The sequence below is a fragment of the Polyodon spathula genome, chromosome 17 (genome assembly GCF_017654505.1).
Source record: "Polyodon spathula isolate WHYD16114869_AA chromosome 17, ASM1765450v1, whole genome shotgun sequence".
Classification (NCBI taxonomy): domain Eukaryota; kingdom Metazoa; phylum Chordata; class Actinopteri; order Acipenseriformes; family Polyodontidae; genus Polyodon; species Polyodon spathula.
The window spans coordinates 33,304,860-33,332,075 of record NC_054550.1 but is presented as its reverse complement, the minus strand read 5'-3'; the positions used below and the strand labels follow the sequence as shown (position 1 = coordinate 33,332,075).

The 27,216-nt window shown below is 39.2% G+C and overlaps 2 protein-coding genes across 7 annotated transcripts in view; both read left to right on the top strand.

The window, feature by feature from the left end:
- Positions 1-12,277, top strand: part of LOC121330008 (reticulon-1-A-like) — a 40,342-nt gene extending 28,065 nt beyond the window's left edge. For 2 of the 6 annotated variants that reach the window (XM_041276199.1, XM_041276198.1), the window contains 6 exons: positions 9,519-9,726; positions 10,232-10,370; positions 10,821-10,890; positions 11,367-11,413; positions 11,510-11,568; positions 11,772-12,277. In XM_041276199.1, the coding sequence (XP_041132133.1) occupies positions 9,519-9,726; positions 10,232-10,370; positions 10,821-10,890; positions 11,367-11,413; positions 11,510-11,568; positions 11,772-11,814 (566 nt within the window). In that variant the 3' untranslated portion in view covers positions 11,815-12,277. Of the gene's footprint in view, positions 1-1,038; positions 1,277-6,308; positions 6,412-9,518; positions 9,727-10,231; positions 10,371-10,820; positions 10,891-11,366; positions 11,414-11,509; positions 11,569-11,771 lie in introns of those variants that run through there. The other 4 variants (XM_041276200.1, XM_041276201.1, XM_041276202.1 and 1 more) reach the window with 3 other exon arrangements.
- Positions 12,278-25,776: 13,499 nt separating this feature from the next.
- rd3l (RD3 like) lies at positions 25,777-26,792 on the top strand. The gene is made up of 2 exons (XM_041275554.1): positions 25,777-26,072; positions 26,453-26,792. Exons 1-2 carry the CDS (start codon positions 25,777-25,779, stop codon positions 26,790-26,792), a joined length of 636 nt encoding a protein of 211 aa, XP_041131488.1.
- Positions 26,793-27,216: the final 424 nt, after the last annotated feature.

Below are 27,216 nucleotides of genomic sequence, written 5' to 3'. Positions count from 1 at the left end.
ATGGGTTACCAAGTCCTGTTGTTGAGGCTGAATCAATTGGGTCCTTTAAGACCCAGCTTGACAAAGTTTTAAGAACAATCAGCTACTAGGAACCGGACAAGCAAAAATGGACAAAATGGAAAAGGATCTGCAAGTGACAATGGAAAGCAAATCAAGGAGACAGCTAGGTGCTGCCCTAATATTAGTGCAAGCCCTTAAAACCGTTTTGATTCCTTATAGATAGGGGTACAGTTAGACTGCCTGACGCTCCATTACTAAATCAGAGACCAAGCATGGGGATAATGGTACTTAAACTTGCGAAACACCAAATACACTGATCATAGACACAGTTCTGATGAAGTGTTGTTATTTTGTAGCTAATGGCACTGCATTTACTAAATGTATTCATTTAAGCTTGCTGTCTTATTTAATGTCCTTGACAAAAGATCCCCCAGATCCCAGTGATGTGGTGAGTAACATAACTGAGTCTCTGCCATGATGTAAGAGCCTTACTTTTAGATGTTCTTTCTCTGAAATGACCACACACAGTGACACCCAGGGCCCCTGATCGACAGCCAGGTGTCCCACAGATTTCTTTGTAATTTTCACAAACACAAAGAAATCGAATTTGCCAGATGCTTTACAAAGGTGTTTAGCAGTAGTAGAGTAAGGTGACTAAGAAATATTTGTTTCTTTGTTGGGTTCTCTTTTCAAGCACCTGGAGAGCAGGGGGTTCAAAAAGCAATATTATTTTACGAGATAATAAATGCAGACATTATTTTAACATAACCAACCAAAAACAGAATAATGTGAGTCTTGTTGCAGTGCTGTATTCGGCGAGCGTTCTCCACCGCCAGCCCCAATTAACCATTTGAATAGCTGAAATAACCCAGCAAACCGTCCCCACCTCCCTAAAGACTGGGGGCTTTTAATGTGAAATAGTGCCTCATCCCCTTTTCAAGAAAAGAGCGTTTCCCTCAGGCAGCCACAATCGCACTGCTGATTTGCTGCAGTGGAGACTGCGGTGTTTACAATCTGCCCCCCTCCCCTCTCCAGCACCATCCCTCCTCCCTCCTCTTGCTTGTTCTGCTGACAGCATCAGTCTGTGAGCACTGCAAGTAGGCAGCACTGTGGTTGCCTCCCACACACCCACCCTCCACCATTCATGCTTTGGGATGCTTAAGAGAGAATACGGTGCCACCGAAGAAGCAGCTGTGAATCCTTTTGTGCCCCAAGATGCAGGCCAGCCCCGATTCTACAAAGATGGAGTGCCACTGGAGCAACTGGAAAGGCCAGGGTATAGAAGACGATTTGTGTTGCATGCATGTGCTTTTCATTGTATATCTAGAACTGGGGATGGGCTGTGATGGCTGGCAAAATACAATGTGTTTAACCTGAATTGTGGCCCCGTGGGCCTTTGCATGTTGTTTTTTTTTTTGTTGTTATGGTAGTTGTTGTTTTGTTTTTATTACATTTATTAAGGTTTTTTTTTCCCCATCACGCTTTTCTAAAGAAAAGTTTTATTTTTTTTTTTTTTTTTTTTTTTATATTTTATATTCTATTTTAAAATAAAAGCTTATGCATCCTCCCATAGAACATTTGTAGTTATTACTGTCTTTAATCTCCTTCATTGCGTTAGATTTTTTTTCTGAACTGGCTGTTGTTGTGTCAGGCTTTGTAGGCGTACATCACATTGTAATTGATGTTAATAACATTGAAATGCATAGCTCTGTTCTTAGAAGCCAGAGGGTAGCATCAGTAACATTGAGATTTGCAGGTTCAGCCGGTCTAGGCTTTTGGAGATACAAAGGGGGCCTTTCGAAGGGACACACCCATCAATATTCCATATCAAATGATATCGGCGGTTTGAGAGAAAACCGGCCAGTACTTAAATTATAATAGCAGAACAGACTTCTCTCCTAATGCCTGCACACAGCTCTTATTATGATCTTGTATAAATGATGAGGTTAGACAACTGTCTGTCTTCTTTTAAATTATCAGACAATGTGTTTCCACTTTTTTTTTTTTTTTAAGCTGCTCTTTGTGTCTGGTTGGCGTATTTTATCATGGGGGGAAAAAAAATACCTACTTCACTTATGGGTGTGGCTACTTCTCCCGCCTGCATGCAAAAGGCTTTCCAGCCATTTTTCTTCCAGCGTCATGCTGAGAGGAGGCTGAAGGTGTTGCTGTGGTTAATCCACTCACTGTCAGGGAGCACACTGTAGGGCAGCGATGGTGGTTTATACAAGGGTTACCTACAGTCCATTGGAAATGCAGGGTAATAGTGCTTAGCAGTGGAGACAAGATCCCATTCTTTTGTTTCACTGGTTATTTCCCTAGTGGTGCAAAGGGTTAATGTCTTGAATCGGATGTAGGGAGGATTTCATTCTGCAGGCATTCCTATTGCCTGTATCAAGATCAGATCAATATAAAATGCTACATCCAGCAGATTGTCATGACGAAAGCTTAAAGGAGTATTTCATATTTCCATTTTCTTTCATTATCATCCTGCAGTGTACGGTTTAGTTTACCATGTCTTGTTTTCATGGGAGGGCACCACTTTGTAAGACTTCATTCATCCTGGAAAACTGGGAGTGATTTTTTTAGCTTTTATTTTGGTTGAAAGATATGGTTTTGTAAGACAGCCGAGATGTATGGCCATCTTTAGGAAGCATTGAATAACAGGTGCCAGCTGAAATGCTGCATGAACATCAGCATGTAAGGTCAAATAAGACCCATATATGCCAGTATTAAAAACAAGAGTATTATATTTAAGTAGATCACCTTTTCACAAAAATGATTCTTATTTTTTTTCCTCATGGAGAAAGTAGATAGCAAAACATACATAGTGTTAATGTTTTATGTTTGTTTGCTTTGCTGTAGGTAGGTTTGTTTTGGGCTGGAAAAAGGGGATGGGGTTGGGTGTAGAATTCTGGAAAATTCTACCGGAGACAGAGGTGCACCACCATTTGAAACTTTCTATCTTTATTTGCAAAATGATAAAAGAATCAGATGGGAGCGTGGCAGAGGAAGAAGTCGTTACTTGCGATTGTTTCTCTGGCTGTACCACATGATCTGATAAGCCTGTGTTTGATACGTTATAACAGGGATGACGTCATTGACTGGGGCCACTTCACACTGCCCTCAGCCCTCAGTTAAAAATAAACACATACATTTTATAACCCATGGAAATCAAAATATTATACTGGTAGAGAATTTTTTCCAAGATCAAATAGGTTACACACGGACATCCATTTTAGGAAAATTAATAAGATGCATGTATGTTAGTTGTGCAGTTATGAAGTATTAACTTTGAAAACAAATTGTTTAATTTAATAGATAGAAAAAGTTTACATGGATTATAACAATTAAATTATGATAACAAAAGACAAATATGAATTTGAATTTAAAAAATCCCATCAGAGCCAAACATATTGAGTAGAGAATCTGAATGATTGTCTCAGCTTTATTGCCCGCACTGTTTTCTACATCATGTATATTTTCATATATAGCACTGCAGAGCTCAACATTCATCATGCTGTAGCAGATGCATCTAAAGTACCTGGCTTCGACAAATGTGTTTTAGTCCTCATTGAAATTAGGCCATGTAAGTAGTCAGTGAATCACAGTTTATACAGAGATACAAAGAAACAAAAATATCCATGTGTGTATGACTCATACATGTGAATATCTACAGAAATGCATGCTGTAAACAGACTTTTATAAACAGTGAGAGAGATTGCATTCAAATCCTACTTATTTGCAAATTAATTGATTTATTGATTGATTGATTTTTTTTTTTTTTACATCAAGCTTGAGTTATATGAAACTCCCAAAGGTGGCCCTTTGCTGTATAGGGTTGATGAAGGAGATTTGTATTGACCATGTTAATCAAGGGAATGGTGAAAATGATTCTGCTTAGTCATGGTTCCCTGAAAGGAGGGGGGAAAACAGTATTCCTGTATCGCAAGCAGGCTCCTACAGCTCCACCCTCAATCATTCTTTACACACCCTCAATTGATTAAACCAGGGGCGTGAAACGCTGTTCCTGGAGGACCGTAGTGTCTTCTGGCTTTCGTTCCACCCGAGCGCTCAGTTACTTAATTGGTCTAATTATTTGATTAATTGGACAAGTGTAACACTTCTCTCCAGGCCTCAGAAGGTTTCACAGGTAGTGGAGCTTGAATCAAGTGCAGTTTCTATATTACCATCTGTAAAAGACCTTGAAAAATAATAAATGTGCCCAAAAATTAGACAAATGACATTAATTGAGACCTTAAGTTGGAATGAAAACCAGACGACCCTGCTGACCTTGAGCACTGTAGTTTGTCAACCCAGAAACTGATTGTTACAGTATCTTCTGGAACACACCCTTTTACAACATCCCACTCCAACCTTGCATACATTGAACCCATTCTACCTCACATACATTCCATCTAGAACCCATTCCACCTAGAGAGAGGGTGGGGCAGAGAGAACAGAAGCCGAGCCAGGACACCTCGATTAAAGAAGCAGTGTGTTAATTAAACTAGTGTGCTGTTATTGATACTAATATAAAATGCTGTTAATTAAATGATGGCCAAAGCTTGCTAGCTAATCAGATATTTACTGCAGATTGGATCAATTTTGGAGATTGGACTGATTCATTGACTGGATTGATTCATTGATTGGTCCATAGATCGGTTGGGACTAGGGATGCAGCTGTAAAAATAGATGGCAAAATGAATGTAAAAAATACATATATCATAAACCAGGGCCTGAGGCATTTCTATTGTAATAACTTCCCTGCTCTGTTCCCCCAACATTACAGAATAAGAACAATCCTAAAGCACAATAAAGAGAAAATCCATGCTGAATTTCACACTGAAATATAATGGAGGTCATTACTGTCAAATTTAGAAATGAAAAAAATGAAACAAGTTACAGGAAACACTAGATTTTTCAACATAATAATCTAGTAAACACCTCAGGACTATCACTGCCTTGATGTTCATGTTGCAGTTTCCTGAAAAACTCTTGAATTGTTGGCATGTACACCAACTGCTTAGAAAACGTATTCTGATTATTATTTTGTACTTAAATGTTGGGAGGACCACTTTCAGAAAATGCACATAAAGAGAAACTCATTTCCACCCACTGTATTAGTCACAGCTCATGGGGAGCTGGCACCAGAGCACATATTAGGTCATCACACATAATTAAAAATGATGCTAGGATTCTCATTATACTAGATTAAAGAATCATGCTGAATATGAAAAAAGGTAGTTGCTGAGTAAAGACCAATCACAAATCTTCTCACTCCTGCAAAAAACCTGAACTTGCTTGTGGGTTACCTTTAAGGTTGCTAGGCAGCAGTCCTTAACAATCCGTTTTTACAGAACAATTACAAACAGGGTCATACTGTATGGGGCTGTGTTTGCTGCAGCAGAGTTAAAATATCGGTCTGTTAATTGCCTTTATTACTGTAAAGCCTTAGATTTTTATATTAGCTCAGTAAACAGCAAGTCACTTGGAATGTCCATTTTACCTGCTGGAGAGGCTGATCGTTCTGTTTCCTAGGTGATAGTCATTTTAGCACGAGCAGTGGTTGTTGAAGGAGCAAAAACAAAATGACAGCCAGTGCCTTTGTGATAAGTTTCCCTGAGATCACAGGAAAATAACTTTAATGAAAACGATTCATACAAATGAGAATTTTAAATTCAATGTAGACAAAGTCTTGCCAGACTGAGCTCAGGCAATGGTTACCAATATTCCCCTCTTTATATGGTATTCTTTTCCTGTAAGGTAGTTTGGGCTTTCTTCACATTCAAAAACTATAGATCAAATGCAGATCATATTTGTTGCAGATGTATTACTCTGTATAGCAGCGTCACTTATCTTGCACTTCAAGAGCCAGACTGACAGATCAACATGTAATTGTAACACATCAAATGGTACAATCAGCCAATCAGCAGCCTCGTACAGAGGGTACCATTATGACAGCATAGTCTGGCTCAGCGGGTTCTGGAGGTGATTTACATATTTCATTTAAACATTGTGGTGTTGTATTACTCAGCGCTCCTATGTAATTGAGTTTGAGGGAGGAGTAGCTAGGAGGCTGGTAAGACTAAACCCAAGGCAGGTAGAGGGGGCACAATGCTGTTCAGTGGAAGAGGTAATAAAAAATAAAACACTGTTACAGTAAGGAAGAAGGGGTAATTATTTATACTGATATTGAAATGGTTTTGAAATTATTTATATTGGTAGATACTGAACTTTTTAGCACTTGACCCCTGGCTGGTAATGATTAGTAAACCAAGGCATGTGCCAGTGAGGCTCCTCCCACACACACACACACACACACACACACAGTGCAGCCAGGAACACTGCGAGCAGACCTGCTTCTTTGTTTAGGAATAGTGCAGCTGCATCCTCTAAAGATGGGAAAGCCAGGTCAGTAAATACATGTGTGTCTGTGTGTATTTAAACACAGGAGTCAGACAGCAAGAAAGATATAGTACAGCTATTTGTAGGTCTTTGTAAGTGTGTGCATACGTATTCATAAATATTGTACTGTTAGCATTACACATGGGGAGGAGGCTATAGCTGGATGCTGTGGATATGTTTCACTAGATGCCTAGATTTAAAATGTGTAAGTCCTACATTTCTAGTTGGGTGACTAGTTTATGCAAGCATTTTATGAATGCGGATCATTTATGGTTCTATCATCATTTCCTAAATTCTAAGAATCATTCTGGCTTTGTATGCCTCTGATGATCCGTTTTTTTTATCTATTTTTTATTACTGATTGCTTACTGTCTGTCGTACTGATGCTACACGACTAAGGGGGGCAGCTCATTTCTACAGATAGCGCTTCGCAGTGATCTGGTGGAGGAGACGGTAGCGTCCCTCCCTTTTTTCCTTGTCACTTGATACAAAGGAGTGCGCTTGGCATCCCAGTCAGGCTTTGAGAAGAGAGGGGGGTAGTGGGCTGCTTTATCACCGGCAACAAACAGCGCCGTGCTAAATTTAGACTGGCTGGAAGGACGCCGTGTTAGACATACAAGTGACCTTCCCAGCATTCTTCCCTCTCCACAAATGTGAACTTAGAACGGAAAAGAAATAAAGCCTTTCAACCGTACAGAATACAGTCGGCATCTGCAATCATTTTTAGTCTCTGCTGTGACGGACGCAGGTGGCAACAATCAACCCTGGAGTGCGGAAAGAAAGCCATTTCTTCTTTTAACCCTTAGCAGGTTGATATTTGCCGTGCTGAAACGAGGCTCTCTCTAGCATAAACAACTGGCGCATGCTGTCACATATAGAGTAGTGCTTTGCACAGCTGCGAAAGCCTGTGATTGCAGGTAGACTCATAGGGGAGCAAAGGTGATTTAATACCGGTTGCTCCCGTTTCATTTATCAGAGACATGTTTTACAAACAAACCTGCTGGGTACTCTTGCTGTTGTTATGAGTACAATGAATAGTAATAATTCAATTTAAATGGAATTCAATTAAAATTACTACAATTTCTCTGACACACACAGAATCTTGTGTATGTCTTTGGCTGCACTCAAGGACCCATTGGTTTTCTGAATGGGTTCATCCCACACTTCCTCTTGAGTAACCCTAACCCTTTGAACAAAAGAAACAAGTCCACAAAACGCCCAGGAACGTTTGCGGATGTTTCGCAGTGTCGGCCCTGTTCTCATTACATGAATGGTAATACGGTGGTTATGAGTGACGGATCGTGTTATGAGAAGAACAGGACATATCCAAGCTCCCCAGGAGATGGCAGCTAAAGGCATGCTGTCTCTCTACCACTCACCACAATGAGAGGGGCATGAGCAGCGCTCATAGGGCAGTGGAAGTAGTGGAGACTATGAGACTATGTAGAGACATTGCATTGCACTCCTGCCAGTTCAGGTTCTAAAGAAAGTGTGTAACAATGCCAGGTGTACCGTCAAGCAGGTGAACCACTAGCAAATGATCAGACAAAAAACAAACTACAATAAAACTTCAAAGTAACAAAGCTGAGGTAGCCATCTCATGGATGGAGGACTGATCTTTTCAGCACAGTGTCCTTGGAATTATTGAGCAGATTGTGCAGGACATTCCTCTGACAACTTGAGAGTATCTTGGGCGTGAAGTTTAAAAATACATGTGTAAATTTCATGGCTATCAGGTAACATCATGGTACAATACAAGCACACCCTGCTACTGGTGGCTCTGTACTGTAGGTAGTTAGACTAGCCGACATCTCAGTTAGGGTTAAATCACCAGACATGTTCTTATCTACCCATTTACGAGAGTCACTGCGTGAAGTTATTCTGACAGGCGCAGGCTTAAAGTACCAGTAAATGCAACCAATGCTTCACACAAACAAGATGGACTGTACTTGAATGGAATGCTGGGATTGGGTTAGGTAGATCACCCCAGTAAAAAAAAAAAAAAAAAAAAAAAAACTTGTATTACTGAGAATTAATGTGTAAATAGACAGCAGTTTAACCACAAGCCACACATAAAAGTACAGATGGCAACGTGAGCCATACTTGACACATCCATATGCCCACACATGATGTATGACTAGCTCTCTGAACCTCACATGAAACATGTCTTTTTATAGTGAACATTTATACCATAACTGATGATAAAATCAAGTTACAAGTTAAATTTAAATGCATATCTACAGAATTATTAATGTTACATCGCCCTTTCCATGGGTTGATAAAATGGCAGTGAATAAAAATACAGCATGTTGTATATATAGCCTGGGTCTGAAGAGACTGGTGATTTTTTTTGGGGGATTTCTTTCAAATGTTTGCTCACAGAAAAGGATGGCCGGGTTTGTTTCCTGTGAAAGAGCCAGGCACCGAATCATGAGAGGGAAACGATGTGGGACTGATAAATATTGTGCTCTCTACTGGCCCTGTAGGGACAGGACCCCAAATGGAAGAAAACAGCAACAAGGAATCGTTTCAGTGAAATAACATTAGAGAACCATTTGAGCCATTACCCTTGAGTCTGTTAGGAAGGCCTGCTTCCCATTCAGTGATGTCAATAAAGACTACTTAGTGCTGTTATTAAAGTCTGTGTCAATATAGTGTATTCTGCAACAAATGCTGTACAGAAAAGTTGATGAATTTGAGCCTTGGTTTTCATTTAGTCATTAGTTTTGATGCCAATGAAGCAATTTCATTTTTCCTTTCTTGAAACAAATATAATTAACCAATATCACTTGTAAATGGATTTTCTAAAGTTACATCTTATTGCAGCATTAAAAGGACTATACAGTATTTTACTAAATACATCACTAAATGGTCCTCACTCACTGCAAAAGTTTATTCTGCACTGAAAATGGGGAAAGGAAAACACACTGTGCTAATCCAGAGGATGATGGCAGGATAGTACTACACTTTACAAGTAGCATGTGATAAATCACATTTCATTTAACTATCTGAATGTGTCTCTTCTAGTTTCCAGCTTGCACATCGGTATAGCACTGCATATTTCTGACACTGCCTGGGATTGAGATGAGCGTGTGGGTTTTGTTGTCTTGCAGCCATTGACTTGCTGTACTGGCGTGACCTCAAGCAGACAGGGATCCTGTTGGGCAGCCTGCTCCTGCTGCTCTTCTCCCTCACCCAGTTCAGCGTGGTCAGTGTCATCGCATACCTTGCCCTCGCTGCCCTCTCAGCCACCATCAGCTTCAGAATCTACAAGTCAGTCCTGCAGGCCATACAGAAGACTGACGACGGGCATCCTTTCAAGTAAGTGATGAAAAAAATCAGGGCAAAGTTTCCTACAGCAGCTTCTTCATCCTAGTCCTAAAAGCTTGACGGCCCCGATTGAAAATGTAAATCCTTGAATGGCATTTAGTGTAAAAAAAAGAAATGTAAATGGTTTTGAATAACGTGTTGAAGGCAATTGTTTTTTTGTTTTCCTGTCAGGTTTCCCCGAGTTGGAAACTGACATGTTCCAGATTGTGAAGGTTTATGTAATAACATTTATGAAGTACTGTAACATATCTGGTAAATATTGTAACTGCTGAATTTGGAATACGAATTAATTTAGTTTAAAAAAAAACAAACAAAAAAAACAATTTCCAGTAAAACCTGGCCGTGCTAGAAATAAAACAAAACAGGACCAAATAATTTATATTCCAGGTTGTTTATTTGTATGTTGTGCAAACAGACAGCACTCAAAGTTATTTAACTCTTAATCTACCACCACCAGTCCTGGGCTGTCATTTTAAAACACACTTGATCCCCACAGAGCCTATTTGGACCTGGAAATCTCCCTCTCCCAGGAACAGATCCAGAAATATGCAGACAACGCCCAGCTGTACCTGAACAGCACCTTGAAGGAGCTCAGGAGACTCTTTCTGGTGCAGGACCTGGTGGACTCTTTAAAGGTAAGAGAAGAGAACACAACCTAATGCAAAACTAGTCAGCCACAAATCGTGAGCTACCAGCAGCACCTTGGTGTCCACACAAGAGGTGCGACAGTGGGTGTCCATGCATCCTCATCCAAAAGTTCAGTGGCTGAACTGAGCTAAGTGTCCAACAACACAAGCTTAAGAGTGAACCTGCCAACAACTTCAAACCAAAACAGGGGCCACACATTGGTAACAGAAAAAAAAATTCTGTTTTTATAATCTAGTAAATGTCTATTTATTTTTGTGTTACCCAAAATGATTCCAGTTCTCAAGCCTATTCATCATTAATATATAGCATTAACGTGCTGAAACCAAGGGGTAAGAGACACATGTCTGGTATTATACAGGATGTACCTTCAGTCTCAAAACCAAGGTATCCCATGGGAGTGAAAAGCACAGCTTGAAGGTTTAACTTGTTCTCTTCAGTTTGCAGTGCTAATGTGGCTGTTGACGTACGTCGGAGCTCTCTTCAATGGCTTGACACTGCTCATAATGGGTAACTAGCCTTTTACCTTTAAATATACTCTGTATTGCTTTATGAATGGCTGTCAAAATGATTTTCGCGGTTACCTCAGTATTTTGGCTAATTAAAAACACTATTACATCTGAGATATTTTAATTATAATTTCTCAGTGTCAATTAAAATGATTGTTAATTAAAATGGCCCAGACATGGAAAAATCCAGCATCATGAACACACAGCTTCAGGTTTTACTATTTAAAAGGTTTTATGGTTTTCTCTGGTAAATCATTAATGTACCATGCAAACAGCAATCAGCCTAATGTGGAAACATATCGTCAGCACATAAGAAGACCTAGTCGACGATGCCCTTCAAATCACACACGTATAGTTTAAACTGGGCTATGTTGATTTTAGTAATCACCATATTTCTGAATTCTGTAGGACAGGTTAAATAAAATGAAAAATGCAGTATCAATTGTAGATAACTGTGTGATAATAATGTTTCCACAGCTGTCATCTCCATGTTTACTATGCCTGTGGTTTACGAGAAATACCAGGTAGGTTCACATTCTGTTCCTGAAAAGGGTAACATTCTTACCGATAATGATTAGAAATCCAAGATGAATTTCAAATCTATTTTTTGTTTATTACAGGCACAGATTGACCAGTATTTGGGGCTTGTGAGGACTCACGTCAATTCTGTGGTTGGAAAGTAAGTTTTAACATAATTCTTAATATCACTGTGACTCAGAAGTACTGACAGACATTTACTTTAGAACAACTAGAGAAGGAGTGAGCGTTTAGTCTTTGAATAGGCAAGACTAAACCATGCATCCCTTTGTTTATGGAAAAGACATCAAGCCAACTGTACTTTTTTTCAGATTTTCATGCAACGTCCAATTTCATGTTTTTCAGGATTCAGGCTAAAATTCCAGGTGCCAAGAGCAAGGCCGAGTAGAGACCATGACACAAGGGGTGCCGTCATCCCAGAACAAGGGAGAATTGAACCCGGAAGGGCTTCCAAATTCCCAATTAACTGGAGTGTGGTACCATTCGTCAGCACCTTGGTGATGGAAACACACAGCACTGGAGCAGCCCCTACCAGTGCTGTCTCTATAACCTTCGACTTATCACGCGTGTCAAGCACTATAGTAAGGAAATAAAAGTTAAAACAAACAAAAAAAAATTGTACTAGATGTGTTTTTTTGTGTTGCTTATCAAGTGCATGTTAGGAGTCTTGAGTAATACTATTTGATATACCTTTTGTGTTTCTGCTACTTTTGAGCAGTGTTGATAAGTTTTGATGTTCTAAATGTGTGGCAAACGCTTTTCCTGCTTTAGTGCAATGCTGCAATAGTTTAAATTGCTTATATGTCACTGGTGGGGCTTATATATATATATATATTATATACATATATATATATATCTATATATTAAATATATATATATGTGGACTAAATGTTTTGGTGTTTTCCAGCACAAAATAAAAAAATGTATGATTATCAAAACGTATACCATTGCTTTTGTATTAATATAAGGAAACTACATTATTTGTTTTTAGGTACTATTGTTGACCATGATAACAAAGAACAAAAGGAGCCTGTTTTGCTCGGCTGCGAGACTGCCAGCTTGTTAAATCTGTCCAACGCTGCACAATGTTCAATGTAGTTCTTCATGGTCATGGACTCTAATTATTTGCACTTATTATGTACTCATTAATGAATGCGAAAATAAATGTTCCTAATTGTAAGACGTTTTCTATTTTCGCATCACTGGTGGGGGGGGGGGGTTTCCAACTGTCATTTGTCCTTACCGCCCATCACCTATACAACGTCAGCAGTGCTTTGAATTCAGTATATAAAGAATTAACTATTGCCAGTGGAATATGCCCTCTCCTGCTAACTCTAGTACGTACTGGATTACCAACATGTCACTAGAGCATCACATTTACAGTGTACACATGGGCAGCAGAAGCATAACTTATCTTGAAGTTGTATTATCACCTGTAAATCCATGCAGTCTATGTGGCAGATTTTAACACAACCAACCTAACGTTTATAAACATTTCACTGTACTTTTATTGCATCTAGTAATGTTGAAGTGGGTCTCTTACTCAAATAACCCTGCTGTATTTACAGAAAGAATGGAGGCTCCCCTCTGTGAATCCAGCCCTGAATAGGAATTATAATCCAAAATTCCGTGCTGTACGTAACAGAGAGGACCCTGAATTTTAAAGCACTGTTTCCACCTTTGAGTCATCTATGCAAGAGACCATACGCCCTCCTGTGGAAGCAGTTTGGTATTACAACTTCAAAAAGAAGTAACCGTCACAGCAGCACAATGCATAATTAAATTACACCTTCGCCGGAAGACAGATATTTAACACAAATATTTTTATATAAACAAAATTCATCCTCGAAGTCAGCGATTGCCCAGTTAATTGTTTCTTTATACTTAATAAACCTGGTTTACAAATGGCCCTTCCTGGACCGCATTGCTCCTCCTTGACATGTGAAAGCATATCACTGCTGTAAGAGCAACAAAACGAAAGCAAGCAAAATACACATGCTCCTCTCCTGAGGCGACATGCATGGACGGCACGCCATCGAGGTGTGCAGCTGTACCACTATTCTGTTGTGCTATACTGAAATTTTGAACAATCCAAAATGAACTGAAAATCATTTCAAAAAGCGATCTTTAAATGTCAAGCATAAAATCCAGCTTGCAAGGCTCTAGGCTTCTTCATGCCTATACATAAAACGAAGCTTCAGCTGACTGTGCAAAGACACCAAAAGGAAAAAATGATTTAAAAAAAAAAATTGATAGTCACAGCCAAGATAAACTTACGCCAAGATATGTAAAAAATGACACCCAACAGCAGTGTAGTAGTATTATTTAACATTATTATTTAACTGTTTTACAACAGGTTTGCAAAATTAGAAGATTGGGTGTATCGTGATAAATAACTTTCCATCATGATTACCAAACTACACTCTTAAGTGGGGTGCTGGGGGGTGTGGAGTTTGGCATCACTTGCGAGGACTCTGAACATCCACTCAAGTCTAGATCATTCTTCAATTTCATTCTTAGGAATCTATGGCATATCTTTAGAACAGCTCGCCCAAATTTGATCAAACTATCAGGATTACACAGTGGGTGTAAAATGCATCTCATTGGCAGAGTTACTGTAGCCAGTCCTTTTTTGATTGGACTGGATGAACACTTGTTAGGAGCTCCACAGATCACATGGGTGCGGTAAGCATGCAGCATCACCAAAACACCGCCTTCTGAAAAATGCTTGTCAAGCAACATCTGAATATTGTGTCACGAGGGGAATCTCTGTATAAAGCTTGCTGGTGCTTTCTCTTTTCTAGAGACATGTACAGTGTATGAAGATCAAAACAAACCATAGCTTCCATACCAAACCTCTGACACAATGTATATTTCAAAGGGAAAGGACCCTGGATTAGGGCTGGTAGTTAAATAAATAAATACAATAAATAAATAACAACACACCTTTAAAAAAACTGCTACCTGTACCCAACAACCGACTCAATGCCACAGCAGCTGTAGACCAAAAAATCAAACAGGACACAGGTTGTTTCATTTCTAGATCTGTCAGAGCTGCCAGCGCTGGCTATGCAACTACAGGACATGGCAAGCAAGTTTAGGTTTTCAGTGTTAGAATATACAGGGCTTACTTGTTATGTGTGGGGTTCGTACAAATGCACAAATTTGCGACTCCAATTTTTGTGTAGATATTAAAAATCAAAAAAGGTGGAAGTATTTTCAGTTATCGGAATTGAAAGCTGCTGTGTCCCACAATCCTTTGTATTTTTGCACCATTAGTCAAATCCTTGATGTCCATTTAGCAATTAAACTAGCCCATGTCTTTTTTTTTTTTTTTTTTTATGGTTTCTCAACTGTAAAACAATCACACTGTGTTCTGGATGCTGAAATAACATTTACTTTTGAAAACCGTCAACAAAACATAACAAGCAGGCTATTTCTGAAAGCCTTTTGCGCGCACACACATTGTATAGATGTCTTAACGACAAGTGCAAAACTTTTTAAAGCAAGGAGATACAAAAACAAAAACACTTTCAAGTTCAGTGGCGCAGTAAGCAGCACAAAACAGTGCACTATTTCAACCAACTTAAACTTTGTCACTTTGCTGCTTTAACTGCAGTGCGTTAATACTGCACCTCTCTCATGTGTTCAACAGAACGACAGGATGCAGCATGAACAGGACTCCTTTTCTCCCTTCCTTGTCCCTGTGCGTCACCTCCACATTAAAACTGAGATCCACCTGTCAAACAGAGAACGGCACAATGGTTTGCCACTTGAGCCTCTCCAATGTGCTTATCTATTACATGGAACACTTGTGGGTTTTTTGTGTTTATTTTTTCTAGTAAAGATGAAAACACAAATCACCAGTACAAACCAATGAAAGGTGTTCTGTGGAGCAAGTACAAAATGGCTAAACAAAGCCAATAAATTAGGAAAGAAAATGTGTTTTTTAAACCAGGGGGTTAGCTTTTAAAATCACAGATAAAAGTATTATTAAAAAACAAAATCTCAACTGGTTCCAATTGTTTGGCTTCTCATAATACTGTGGGATCAGATTCTTTCTGGTTGGCGATTTGGTGAACAACCTTTAATATTACACAGAAACATATGAATCAATCAAGTAGTATCAGAAAAGTAGTCTGAAGTCGACTTAGAAAGAACATTTCTTTGTTGTTTTAACCATTTAATATTTGCTTCTGGCAGAGCAATCAATTCCTGGAGGGCAGGGATGAAACTCCATAATCAATCCTGATCTCTCATTTCTACACCAGCACCAGTATTTTAATGTGAAACAGGACTGAACTGTGAATGGATCCCCTGTTGAGCCACTGCTATTCTTTTCAAGAAGAAAGATGCATATTCTGAATAATGAGGTTTCTCCTACCTGATAAGTTTCTCACAGGCATCTTCTTGTAACTTTGCAATCCTTTCCCGTCTCAGGTGTAAAGGGCCACTTGGACCCTGACAGACTAGCTTGTTAATGGCACTGCGCAGACCGTTTATCTAGAATTACACATTGAAATTAACATTAAAGCAAATTAGAATTCCTAAGATAATGCAAAAACCAGTGTGCACACTTATAGAGGGTCCTCATAAATTTATCAAAAACTCTGTATAGACATTCTTTCTTTTAAACAATTTGCTATTCTGAATGCAGTTCATGTTGGTCAGGTGTCTGCAACCCTGGTCCTGGAGAGCTGCAGGGTCCTCTGGTTTTCAATTCAATTGAGCTCTGTTACTTAATTGCACCAATTATCAGCTTCATTATTCAAGAGTAATAGGTGTTCCAGATCTTTAGTAATTGATGACATAGACCCCTATAAAGCCAGAGGATTTGGGGCTCTCCAGGACCAGGGTTATAGACCCCAGATGTAGGACATAGTGGTGACCTAATTTTTAATGACAGCTGCATTGGGGCTGCTTTTGCTGTGCCTGTTATGCATTGCAAGGGTTACCGCTGCTATGTCAGCCACATTGAACTGCGTACGAAATGCCAGCTCAATATCGTGCTCTGGAAGTATCGGGGCACTCGTCACTCTGTTCCACCCCAGTCCACAGAGTGCACCAGTGAAGTGAGACCTCCCCTTGTCAGTCCTGAAATAAAAGAAACGCACCTTCCCTCAGCTGTGGAGATTTTAATGTTCGGTACTAAACAGCTGCACCATAACCAATGTGACTATTCTTTCCATGCCCAAGCTGCTGTTTTTAAATGCATTCTAACCAAGGGGCAACATAATTCACAACAATGCAGTTAACAGTCATGAATAATGGCAACTCCTGCTAACCCTGTTCCCTCTGAAAACAGTAATATAGCATATTTGAAAGGTAGTAAAAGGTAAGACACTTGTAAAATCCCCCAGCTGTCCACTGGAGGGAGCCATGAAGCTGCCATATACTGTACCTAGCTAGCGGTCTGGGAAGCACATCTGTGCAGCAGGGATAAATATTATTGCAACAGGAGGCTTGCAGTATGTAGAATCATTTGTCTTATGCCAAATTCCGGCAAGATTTAATACCCTGTAAAAACAAAAGGGTTTCCATATATTTTACTTCCATCGGAGGAGCAAATATCAATTAATAGGCATCTATCAATGTTTAAAGCCTCATCCAGGTCCCTACTGCAAATAGGCCCATGTCACTTTTCGTGAAATTACTGCACTTATATTTACATTTTAGGCTCAAGTCAACTGCAGCTCAAACTCATGACCTCACAATTGAAACACAAAAGGCCAGCTCGGCATCGAAGGACTCATTACCTACCCCCCCCCCCCCCCCCCGGCAGACCTGTAAAGGAATACCTTGCGTATCTCAGGGCAGAGACTGCGCTTTCTCCTGCCTTCGCTTCGATTTCCTCTACTGGGTGCACAAAACAGCTCCAGGGGCAGGCAAAAATATGCCATCCTCAAGGCCAGGTCCACCTCCAGGAGGATTCCTGCCGTCTTGACGATGTTTTGAAGGAACTCTACATAGGCTCTGTACAGGACAAGTGAAGAGGAAAAAAGAAAAATACACAAAACTGTCCTGTGTGTAACCAAATGCTTCAGCAGATCCCAAATGATACTGTAAGCTTGTCTTACAACCCTGCTTACCTCGAGCCGTCAAACGAGATAGACTTCACTTGGCCACACTGTCTGAACAGGGACTGCTAGGTACTAGGTATGCCCATTTTCAAATATTTTTAAGACCACTGAAACGATTTAATTTGTATGTATCATAGGACTGTAAAATTACTTTGCGCTAAAAGATATATATCGATATAAAATATTATAATATATATAATATATATATATAATTATTATATATAATCTATAATATATATTATATATATAAAATGGTACCTTAATGATGACTGACCTTTCCTGAAGACAGAATGTTAATTGTTTCTGACAGCTGAAGAAAACCCTGAAACCAATTCATTAGAAAATCGATAGAATGCTTTCCAAGCTTATAGTATGCCAATTTAAAACCTCCAGATTCAAAGACAGTGTTGCCTTCTAGCATCCAGGTGTTTATTGAATTTACCTCATCCAGACCAGTTTAGCCAGGGAATCCTGCATGTAGTTTACTTCTCCCAAACCTGAAGAAAACAGATCTTATTGGCTCGTTTTAAAAAAAATGCTGTCAATTCAATGTCGGTATACAAACACGACCACATCAAGAGGTTTCTAGTGCATATAAAAAGTAGTGTGCAGTATACATCTCTCACTCACTGCTGTAAAAAAAAAAAAAGGGAGGGGGAGAGCTATCAGTATCCAATGCAAGTGTGATATAACAGTATTCAAAGACTAGAATGCAGTGTGTTGATCAGAGAAGTATGGTAAAATGGTGAAGTATAGTATACACACAGTGTAAGCTTAGTAAACTCCTGAAGTACAGCGTTAACTTACTAAGGAAAATTTAGGGACTTAACTAATATTTAGCCAATGACCTCTGCCTACCTGGAAGGAATACCAACACACTTCCACGATCTGTAAGAAATGTAGATCCATCATTTCCAGACCTGTTAAATGTCATTAAATAAAGAGAATAATCACCATTCCTGATTTTGCTATGCTGTGCCATGCAGAAAGAAAGCAAAAATTAAGCAAACAACATTTACATAATGACATTCAGCATGGCCACCTAGAGACGTAGTCTTCTGTCATGTTCCGCTTGCAATAGTGGAAATTAATTGTAATTATCATCATTACTATTTTGTAACAAGATATGCATACATATCTAATAGTAACAAGAAATCTTACTTAATATTCTTAATCATCACAATGCTTCATGGTTTCAAACCTTTGCTCTTTTGCTTCCAGCTCAAACTCCTGAATGAGGTGAACTGCTACATTGTACATTTCCACATTCCACACCTAAGAAATGTACATCAAAACACACTGTTTACTGTGCATAAAACACACATACTACTCACTAAAAAAAAAAGAGAAATACAAATGAATAAATAGTAACCCTAATCTACAGTGATGTCATGTCCATCCAATAGACATTGTACATGGCTCTATCACTTATCAGTGTCTACTTTATATGAGAACGAGGCTTTAGGTCAAATATTTCTACAAAACTAGCCAATTCCAATAATTCTTTAATTTTGTCTTTAGGTCTCAAATTGGTCCCAGACAGCATTATATTTTATACGTTGAGAAATAATAATAAATAATAATAATAATAAAACCAAACTGAACTGACTGGTTTACCATTATTAGCTGCTCAAATTCATGAAGGATTTGACAGATGAAAACATCTAGTTGCCTCTGTTCAATCAAAAGCTCATTATACTGCTACATCCGTTAGACAATTTTATGTAAAAACAAAACTTAAAGCAAAGAATAACAGATAAACAAAGTAGTAAAAAAAAAAAAAAACACACACCACTCACAGCTATGAAGTCGTTCTTATAGTGAAGACAAAATAGTTTGAGAATGACTAAGGAGGTCCTCAGTAAAAGCCTTACTTTAAAAGGCATGAGGCGCTTCAAATCGTCCAGGTAATATTCATCTACAGTGTACAGCACACCTTCAACTACAAATATGTAAGCAGGGTTCATCTGGTTTCGGATGGGGGTCCCAAAGTACTCTGCAAACTCCTTGCAGTTTATCGTTGCAGACATGAGAATTACCTGGGAAGCAGCAACAGAATAAGTCAGAAAAGCGCTGCAGAATGCAATGCTGCAATACAGAATTAAACTGAGCCTAAACTGAGGTGGGGGGGGGGAGAGCAAGCTGGGCTGTTAAAGTAAATGTGAATTACCTTCACATATCATGAATTTGAGCAAAGGAACTTACGCACTACCAGCAACAAGAAATCCAGTTCCTCTGTGCACTCATGGACCTAAAAAAAACAACAACACACAGGATGTATTGGTGCAACAGACAAGAAGCCCTGCTGTCCTGCTGTCCACATGTACTGTAAAGAGTTTCTAAAAATCTAACCTGCTTGTGCAACTTCCACAAGAGCTCCTAAAGAACACTTCAATGGACAGCAAACAGCTCACATGCTTACTTCATCAATGAAGATGTGTGAAAACTCTGTCAAACTCTTGGCGCTGACCAGCTTCTGAAGAAGCACTCCTGTTGTCATATAATCAGCCTGGTATGCTAGGTCACAACTTTCTCTAAACCAACCTAACAAAGGGGGTGCAACCATACACATGCTTTATACGTATATGTATATTACAAAAGAACAAATATAAAAGGAAACCTTTTAAACCCCCCACCACTACCACCACCAATGTGTTTCATCAAGACAGCCCCAAGGAACACTGGAAATGCTGAGGGTGCTGTAAGTAAAGCACTCAACTTACCTTTCAGGTCAAAAGGTTACTGGTTAAAAACCTGCTTTAAAGTGGTACTGAAGCTGAATTCACTTCATTTATCTGCCCCCAGGATCATGTGTGCTGTTAAGAAATTATGTTCTGCAGATGAGGAATAAATTCAGGGCCTTGTAAGCTGTGGGCATTTAAAACACTTGCCCAAGAACAAGAGTACTTGTCTGGTTGTTTTTAGCATCCTTCCAAACAAGTGATATTACTGGCACAGATTATAGTAGATCCAGGTACAGAGCTGGTCGCTGTCAACAGTCAAGTTAGAACTGTTACTGAAATAGATGTGTGGAAATCGACTGAAAGACAAGTACATTTCTGGAAAAGCGAGGTCTACATTCGTCCACCCCCAGAAACAAATAATCCATCGAAAATGATCAATGTTGGGCAAGTGACAAAGATAGACAAAAGTACTGGATTCGAAGAGGAGAGCTGTCTACCAACTGTACAGCCAGCATTTCAAAGCATGTGGTCTGCAGCACTGATCAAGCCAAATTAAAGTGTTGGTTAAATTTTACATGTGTAGCAATTATGACAATATCAGTGTCATGGATGTTACCAAACACCCATATCCTGAAAATTTTATTTATTTATTTATTAAATGTTAATTTATTTATTAAATTTAAATGTTGCTCTAGGCTCATAGACATTATGATCTATGTCTTCTAAAAGTAGCAGTACACAATTCTCAGACATTTGTTATTTTAGTTTTAAAAGACAACACAATCTGAAAGCAGTGAAGCATGTAAAGAATTATATTTTTCCCCCTTCTGTAGACAGCACTTCAAATTACATTTTCCAATAGACTCTGGCAGGAGAAGAATGCATTCCTCCAGGGGAGTTGACCCAAATAAATGTCCTTAACACTGCTTATGAAAAATAAACACAGAATCCTTCACTATGACTACTGTAACTGTACAAAACTGACTCCAATCCTATTAGCTTCTTTGTGACCCCTACCTGATGCCCCACCACACTTCCCAGCATGCACTTGCGCTCCCTTGCCACCCAGCGGGACATGCTGCTGGCTCCTATTTTGCGGGGCTGGGTCACCACAATATTGCATGGGATGTCCTTCTCACTGTAGTAATCCAGAATGTACTGGGGAAGCTGAGTGGTCTCATCAGACCATAGAATCATCTTCTACTTAGTCTCAGAGTCTCCCACATGCCTTCCGGCAAATTCTAGCCGAGATTTGATGCAAGTTTTTTTCAACAATGGTTTTCTTTTTGCCACAATCCCATAAAGGCCAGTTTTGTGAAGCACCCGGGCTATTGTTGCCATATGCAGTGTCACCCAGCTCAGCGGTGGAAGACTGTAACTCCTTTAGAGTTGCCATAGGCCTCTTGGTGGCCTCCCTGACTAGTGCCCTTCTCGCCCAGATACTCAGTTTTTGAGGACGGCCTGTTCTAGACAGATTCACAGTTGTGCCATATTCTCTCCACTTCTTAATAATGGACTTTACTGTGCTCCGGGGGATATTCAATGCCTTGGAAATGTTCTTATATCCTACCTGATTGGTGCTTTTGAAGAGCCTTATTCCGGATTTGCTTTGAATGTTCCTTCGTCTTCATGATGTAGTTTTTGTTAGGAAATGTACTAACCAACTGTGGGACCTCCCAGAGACAGGTGTATTTAACCTGAAATCATGTGAAACACCTTAATTGCACACAGGTGGACTCCATTCAACTAATTCTGTGACTTCTAAAGACACCAGAGCTTATTTAGGTGTGTCATAGCAAAGGGGATGAATACTTATGCAATCAATTATTTTCTGTTTTATATTTGTAATTAATTTAGAACAATTTGTATATATTTCTTTCACTTTGACATTATGGACTTTTTTTGTGTTGATCAGTGGCAAAAACTCCTAATTAAGTCCAAGGGGGTGAATACTTATGAAACTCTTCGGTACATACCTATTACGCACACACACACACACACACACACACACACACACACACACACAGTTGTTTTGGTTTAAATACACACAGAGCAGATTACATGCTTTAGAAGAGCATGTCCTAACATGTCTAAACATCAAAATCATGTGCATCTCAAACAGACTAGCACAGTATTTGACTGACCATGGTACATGCATGTTCCGAGAACTACTGTAAAGACTCCAGCGTGTCCTTCCTATACAAGAGGCACTCTGGTATATTAACATCCATTGGGAATGTATATTAACATACATTAAGAATATATGTTTTACAGGTCTGGCACAAATTTACTGAGCTTAGCCTATATCCACACATGCTGGGGCTTATCTAGGCCAACAGTAAAGTCCTTTTTTTTTTTTTTTTTTTTTTTTTTAAAAAGCCTCTAGTTACAAAATCTTTTTTATGAGGGGGGGGGAGCTAAACTGAAGGTTTTTGCCTTAGGAAAAATGTGACCATTGTTCATATTACTGTATGCAGCTTTGCTTTTGATTCCTGCACAGTTCATAACATTCCAGTTACTGTCAGAATGCATTTTTTAAATGATTAAATATTGCAAATAAACCAATCTGTTTATTATTTGTTTTTAATTGTGGCAGCTATAGAGTACCTATTCAAACAAATGCTACAAGTCAGAAAGGGTACAAAGCTTTTTTTCCCATAATTATCTTCCCTTTAACTCTCAAAGTAATAATCCCATCTGCTCAAGGGTTACATGCTGTTGCAAGCCACAGGGAACTGCCCTATAATTTTAAGTGATTGGAGAAAAACTCTTTCACTACCAGCCCAGGTTCTTACCATCTTTCACAATGCTGTATAAAAGCCAATGTGAAAAGCCTTCAGTGGAAGCTGATTAATCCTGACAACTTCATTTTTCAGCATACAAGCGATTTCAACTTTAATCAGAGCAACACGCCTTCCTTTATGTTTTATGGCAACCGAAGCGCTCTGCGCATAACCCCTGTCCTCCAACACGTTACTGTCAATTCTACAGAGAACAAACAGAGTCTGCAGCTTTTCAGAACAAACAGATAGAGGCAGCAGGACCTCAAATTAGAAGAAATCAAACAGGATATTTATGTTAGTTTTCACATGCGGTAATAATACACAGTAATAACGCTTGCGTTTCAGTGTAAAGCAGGGTACAGTAATGTTGCTGAAGAGAGTGTGGCAATACACTTCACTCTAGCCTGCATATTGAAGTGACAGCAGGGAACCAAATTCATTTGATTAAGAAAATTTGCTGATTTGGGATATGTGCATTTAGCATTAGGGTACAATATGAAGAGCATACAACATTTATTATACATCTTAAAATTCTGCATTGCTTGGCTTAAGACTGACAATACGTGACAGTCTATATTTTTTATAATGTCTTTTTGGAAACACAGTCTAAACAGTTATATCCCGCTTATCGTTAAATGGCCTGAGATTCGGTCAGTGCAAATGGAACAGGAGTAAATAAATACATAAAATACACGTGTGCACTTTCATTTTTCATCGAAGTAGAATCATGGATATTAACAAAAAATGCTTATTCTCAGTCTTTGGGGAAAAAAATAAAACACTGTCACATTGTATTATCTTCGCATCAACAATTATGCAACAATTACAGATAAGCAAGCTGTTAACACCATATTTGCAGATCAAACAGATCTGTGAAATCGATATAATTAGCATGTGCTGTGCTGTATCTCCGCTACTGCAGAACATATTAAAAAAAGGCACTCTAAAGATTATAATGCCTAGAAACAAATTACTCAATGTGTCCCCCTGTCACCTCGATTTATAATCTACTGTACAGGAACTTCAAAACCAAACCCTAGCACGTCACTTTTTTATATATATAATGTACCAGTATGTATATTTTACAGTTTAATAAGACATACCTGGCTTGTTACCTATACTCTGGATTATCAAGCATGTATTCAACCCTGGAATGGGTAAAACTTCTATGCAAATGGGAGTCTTATTTCCATCCCTGTATTAGCATGCAAAGGACAGTTATTTCAGCTCTCAATTATTTTGGATGGAATGGGTAAAACTTCTATGCAAATGGGAGTCTTATTTCCATCCCTGTATTAGCATGCAAAGGACAGTTATTTCAGCTCTCAATTATTTTGGATAAAATGTGTTGTAGGAAGAAGCATGTTCTTTGTTTTATCCTCCTCACTGGACACGTCTCACTCCTGCGTGCTCCCGACCGAGCGCTGCCTCGCATTGCTTCCTGCAGAAAGCCCGCACCCCAGGGTTGTGCAGAGCGAGACATCGCATTAGAGAGGCAGACTTTGACTGGAGGTAAGGACACAGTCGGCTCAGAGTGGACTTGGTGTTTAGTCACTACAGAAACAGCACATTACCTCAACAGCAACTTCCCCTCCTTTCTTTCAAAGACGGGGGAAAAAACAACCTTTTGGGTATATTAATCAAAAGGCAAAAGCCATTTTTTTCAGGCAGTACATTTTTTGGCTGATTAAGACCCGCGGCAAAATGACTTTCTGTGGAAATGACACATGGAGCAAAGCGATGGGAGAACGCGCTCTTTAAAATCAGTCACAGTGATCTGAATGTCATTCCGGACTGAAGAATATTTAGAAGCGGACATAAAAGACTAGATCTCAAATGTAAGTATACCAGACTTTTATACTGGAGGGGAACGTTTTGGAAAATGTGATAGTAAATATGCATCTGGATTTGGGTTCTGGTATGTGTCAATGATGATGTGTAATACATATGTAGATCTTTTACTTGGTAAAAAGTTGTTTGTTTCTATTTCATCTATCTTGTTTCTTGTCTGTTTCTAGAGTACGGTCTTTAAAGCTTTTATTAAATTCCATTGTTATATCACAGCAGCAAACTGCTACCATGCTAATCAACCACATAGAAACTTAAATCACTACACGCCAGTACAAAAACAAAAGTAATTTATTGTTCTGTTGCGTGCAATTTAAGAACTTATATTTCTGTTTGTTGTCATGGAACTAGCATCCCCTGTGCTTATAAGATAGTCATGGGAATATATGAAGATGTATGTTTGTTGATTTGCTGTATATCCCTACATATTATACTCAGCAGCACAGAGATTCAACAGGCAATACCAGAAGACTATTCCCAGACAGTGGAACCATACCCTTTTACCAGTCTGATTTCTAACCATGTAGGACTCCCCTACCCACAGCGTTCATTTTAAATATGCTTGTTTAGAGGTACCCCAATATGTAAATGAAAAGCACCAAACGAAAGGTATGATAAGAAAAATCTAGCTTGGACATTCACTAATTTACCAGGCTAATGCTTCTGGATGAAACAAACATGGAAAAAGCTTTCCTTTGATATGCAAGACAAAACATGTTTCTAAATACGTTACAGGGTTTAATAGCTATAGACGATGCAAGCAAAAGGAAAAATATTTTGACAGGATAACCCACAAGACTCTCCTTGAAAAACAGTTTCAACTCATTGCAAGGCTTATTGGACAGTCACAGCATTCAGTGTACATTCTGTAAAACTGTGACTGTATAAATGCACCGAGGTCAGACCTGTTACCATGTGAAACCAGTGTTTATCTGACCCACAGCTAGCCTGAAACATGCCTCTGTTTGGCTGGATGAAGTGGTCTAAACCCGAAGTGGACAGTCCAGACCAGAAGCATAGCAAGGTGCCCACCAAGACTTTAATGAGGGAGCTGCTGTGGCACATGGAGGAGAGAAAGAGTCTGATCCGGGAGATGGTGAAGGAGCAGAGGGTCTTGCAGAGCGGCATGGAATACAAGTGGCTGCAGAGCTACCAAAGCCTGAAATTCCTTATCCCACCGTCAGAGCGCAGGCAGCTGGAGCACCTCTGCTCCCAGATCCAGCCTTCCCACACTGCCTCCGTGCTGTCCCGGTAATGCACAAAGAGCTCTTATCCAAGAGTAGGGTTACCTTTTTAAAAAACAACGATATGATCTTCTATCAATAATGGGGTTCATCAAAAGCAAACAATTTTAGGAGGAGCTGCCAAAAAAGAAAACAGGTTCCATCTGTATTTTATTCTTACAGGCTATTTTATAAAATTAATTTACTATGAATAAACACTGCAGAATTGGCAATCACAAACCCCCCAACCAAACATCCAGCATTAAAATAAAAGTAAAAAATGACTGCATTACCTTTCAGTACAACAAATTACCTTAATTGTTAATACCTTAATCTGTTTTTTGTTTGTTTTTTTTAAGCCTGGTAACTGCAGTTTGCTTATTTACCCATCCGTCTATTTATTTTCAGGTTCCGAGAAATATTGTCAGGAAACGACATTCTGCCTTGGGAGCTAGTCTACGTATTCAAGCAGGTCCTGAAGGACTTTATAACACAAAATGAGGAAGAAAAGCAGCAAATACGGCTGATGGAATCCTGGACCAACAGACATCAAACGAAACTGGGGTTCATTACCCGCACCGTCCCTGACTGCAGCGAAACTTTCAAAGAGGAGATCCCCACAATATCAAGCTACGTTGACAAAAGTATGCAAGGTGAATGTCCATATTTTGTTGAAAGAATCTGGGATTTACCTTACTACTACCCCGCTCACTGCACCTGCTCGGAGGCATACAGTGCCACAATATAATGCATCCCTTTCATACTGTAGACAAATTCATTAGCTAAAAGGTTACCAAAAGAATTCCTAGACAATCTGACCCTATGGAACTCGTGTAGTGTTTGATTTTTTGCTTTCTACAGTACTGTTCTGAAGTTTGTTAGTGGCATGCTTTACAATGATCGTGTTATTTGCGGAATGACTTGATGGGGTGTTTGTTCTTCCTTTAACCCCCACAAAAACTGGTCTCTGCAATGGTGACTTCCAAGCCTGGCAGAACATTCAAAGCAAGTTCACTGTAGTCATGGTTAATAATAGCAACTGTTTTCTGCAAGACTACAGAAGTCACTCTGCAATAAACCCCATCCCTGTGTAAAGTTATGTCTCTACAAAATGCTGTTAAATTCAATCTACATACATTCTGTCTCCATAATCTGTTGGTAGATTAGAAAAT

Coding starts and splice junctions, on each gene's coding strand:
- rd3l (XM_041275554.1), top strand. CDS start 25,777: ATGCCTCTGTTTGGCTGGATGAAGTGGTCTAAACCCGAAGTGGACAGT. Junction 26,073..26,452: donor ACTGCCTCCGTGCTGTCCCG/GTAATGCACAAA, acceptor ATTTATTTTCAG/GTTCCGAGAAATATTGTCAG.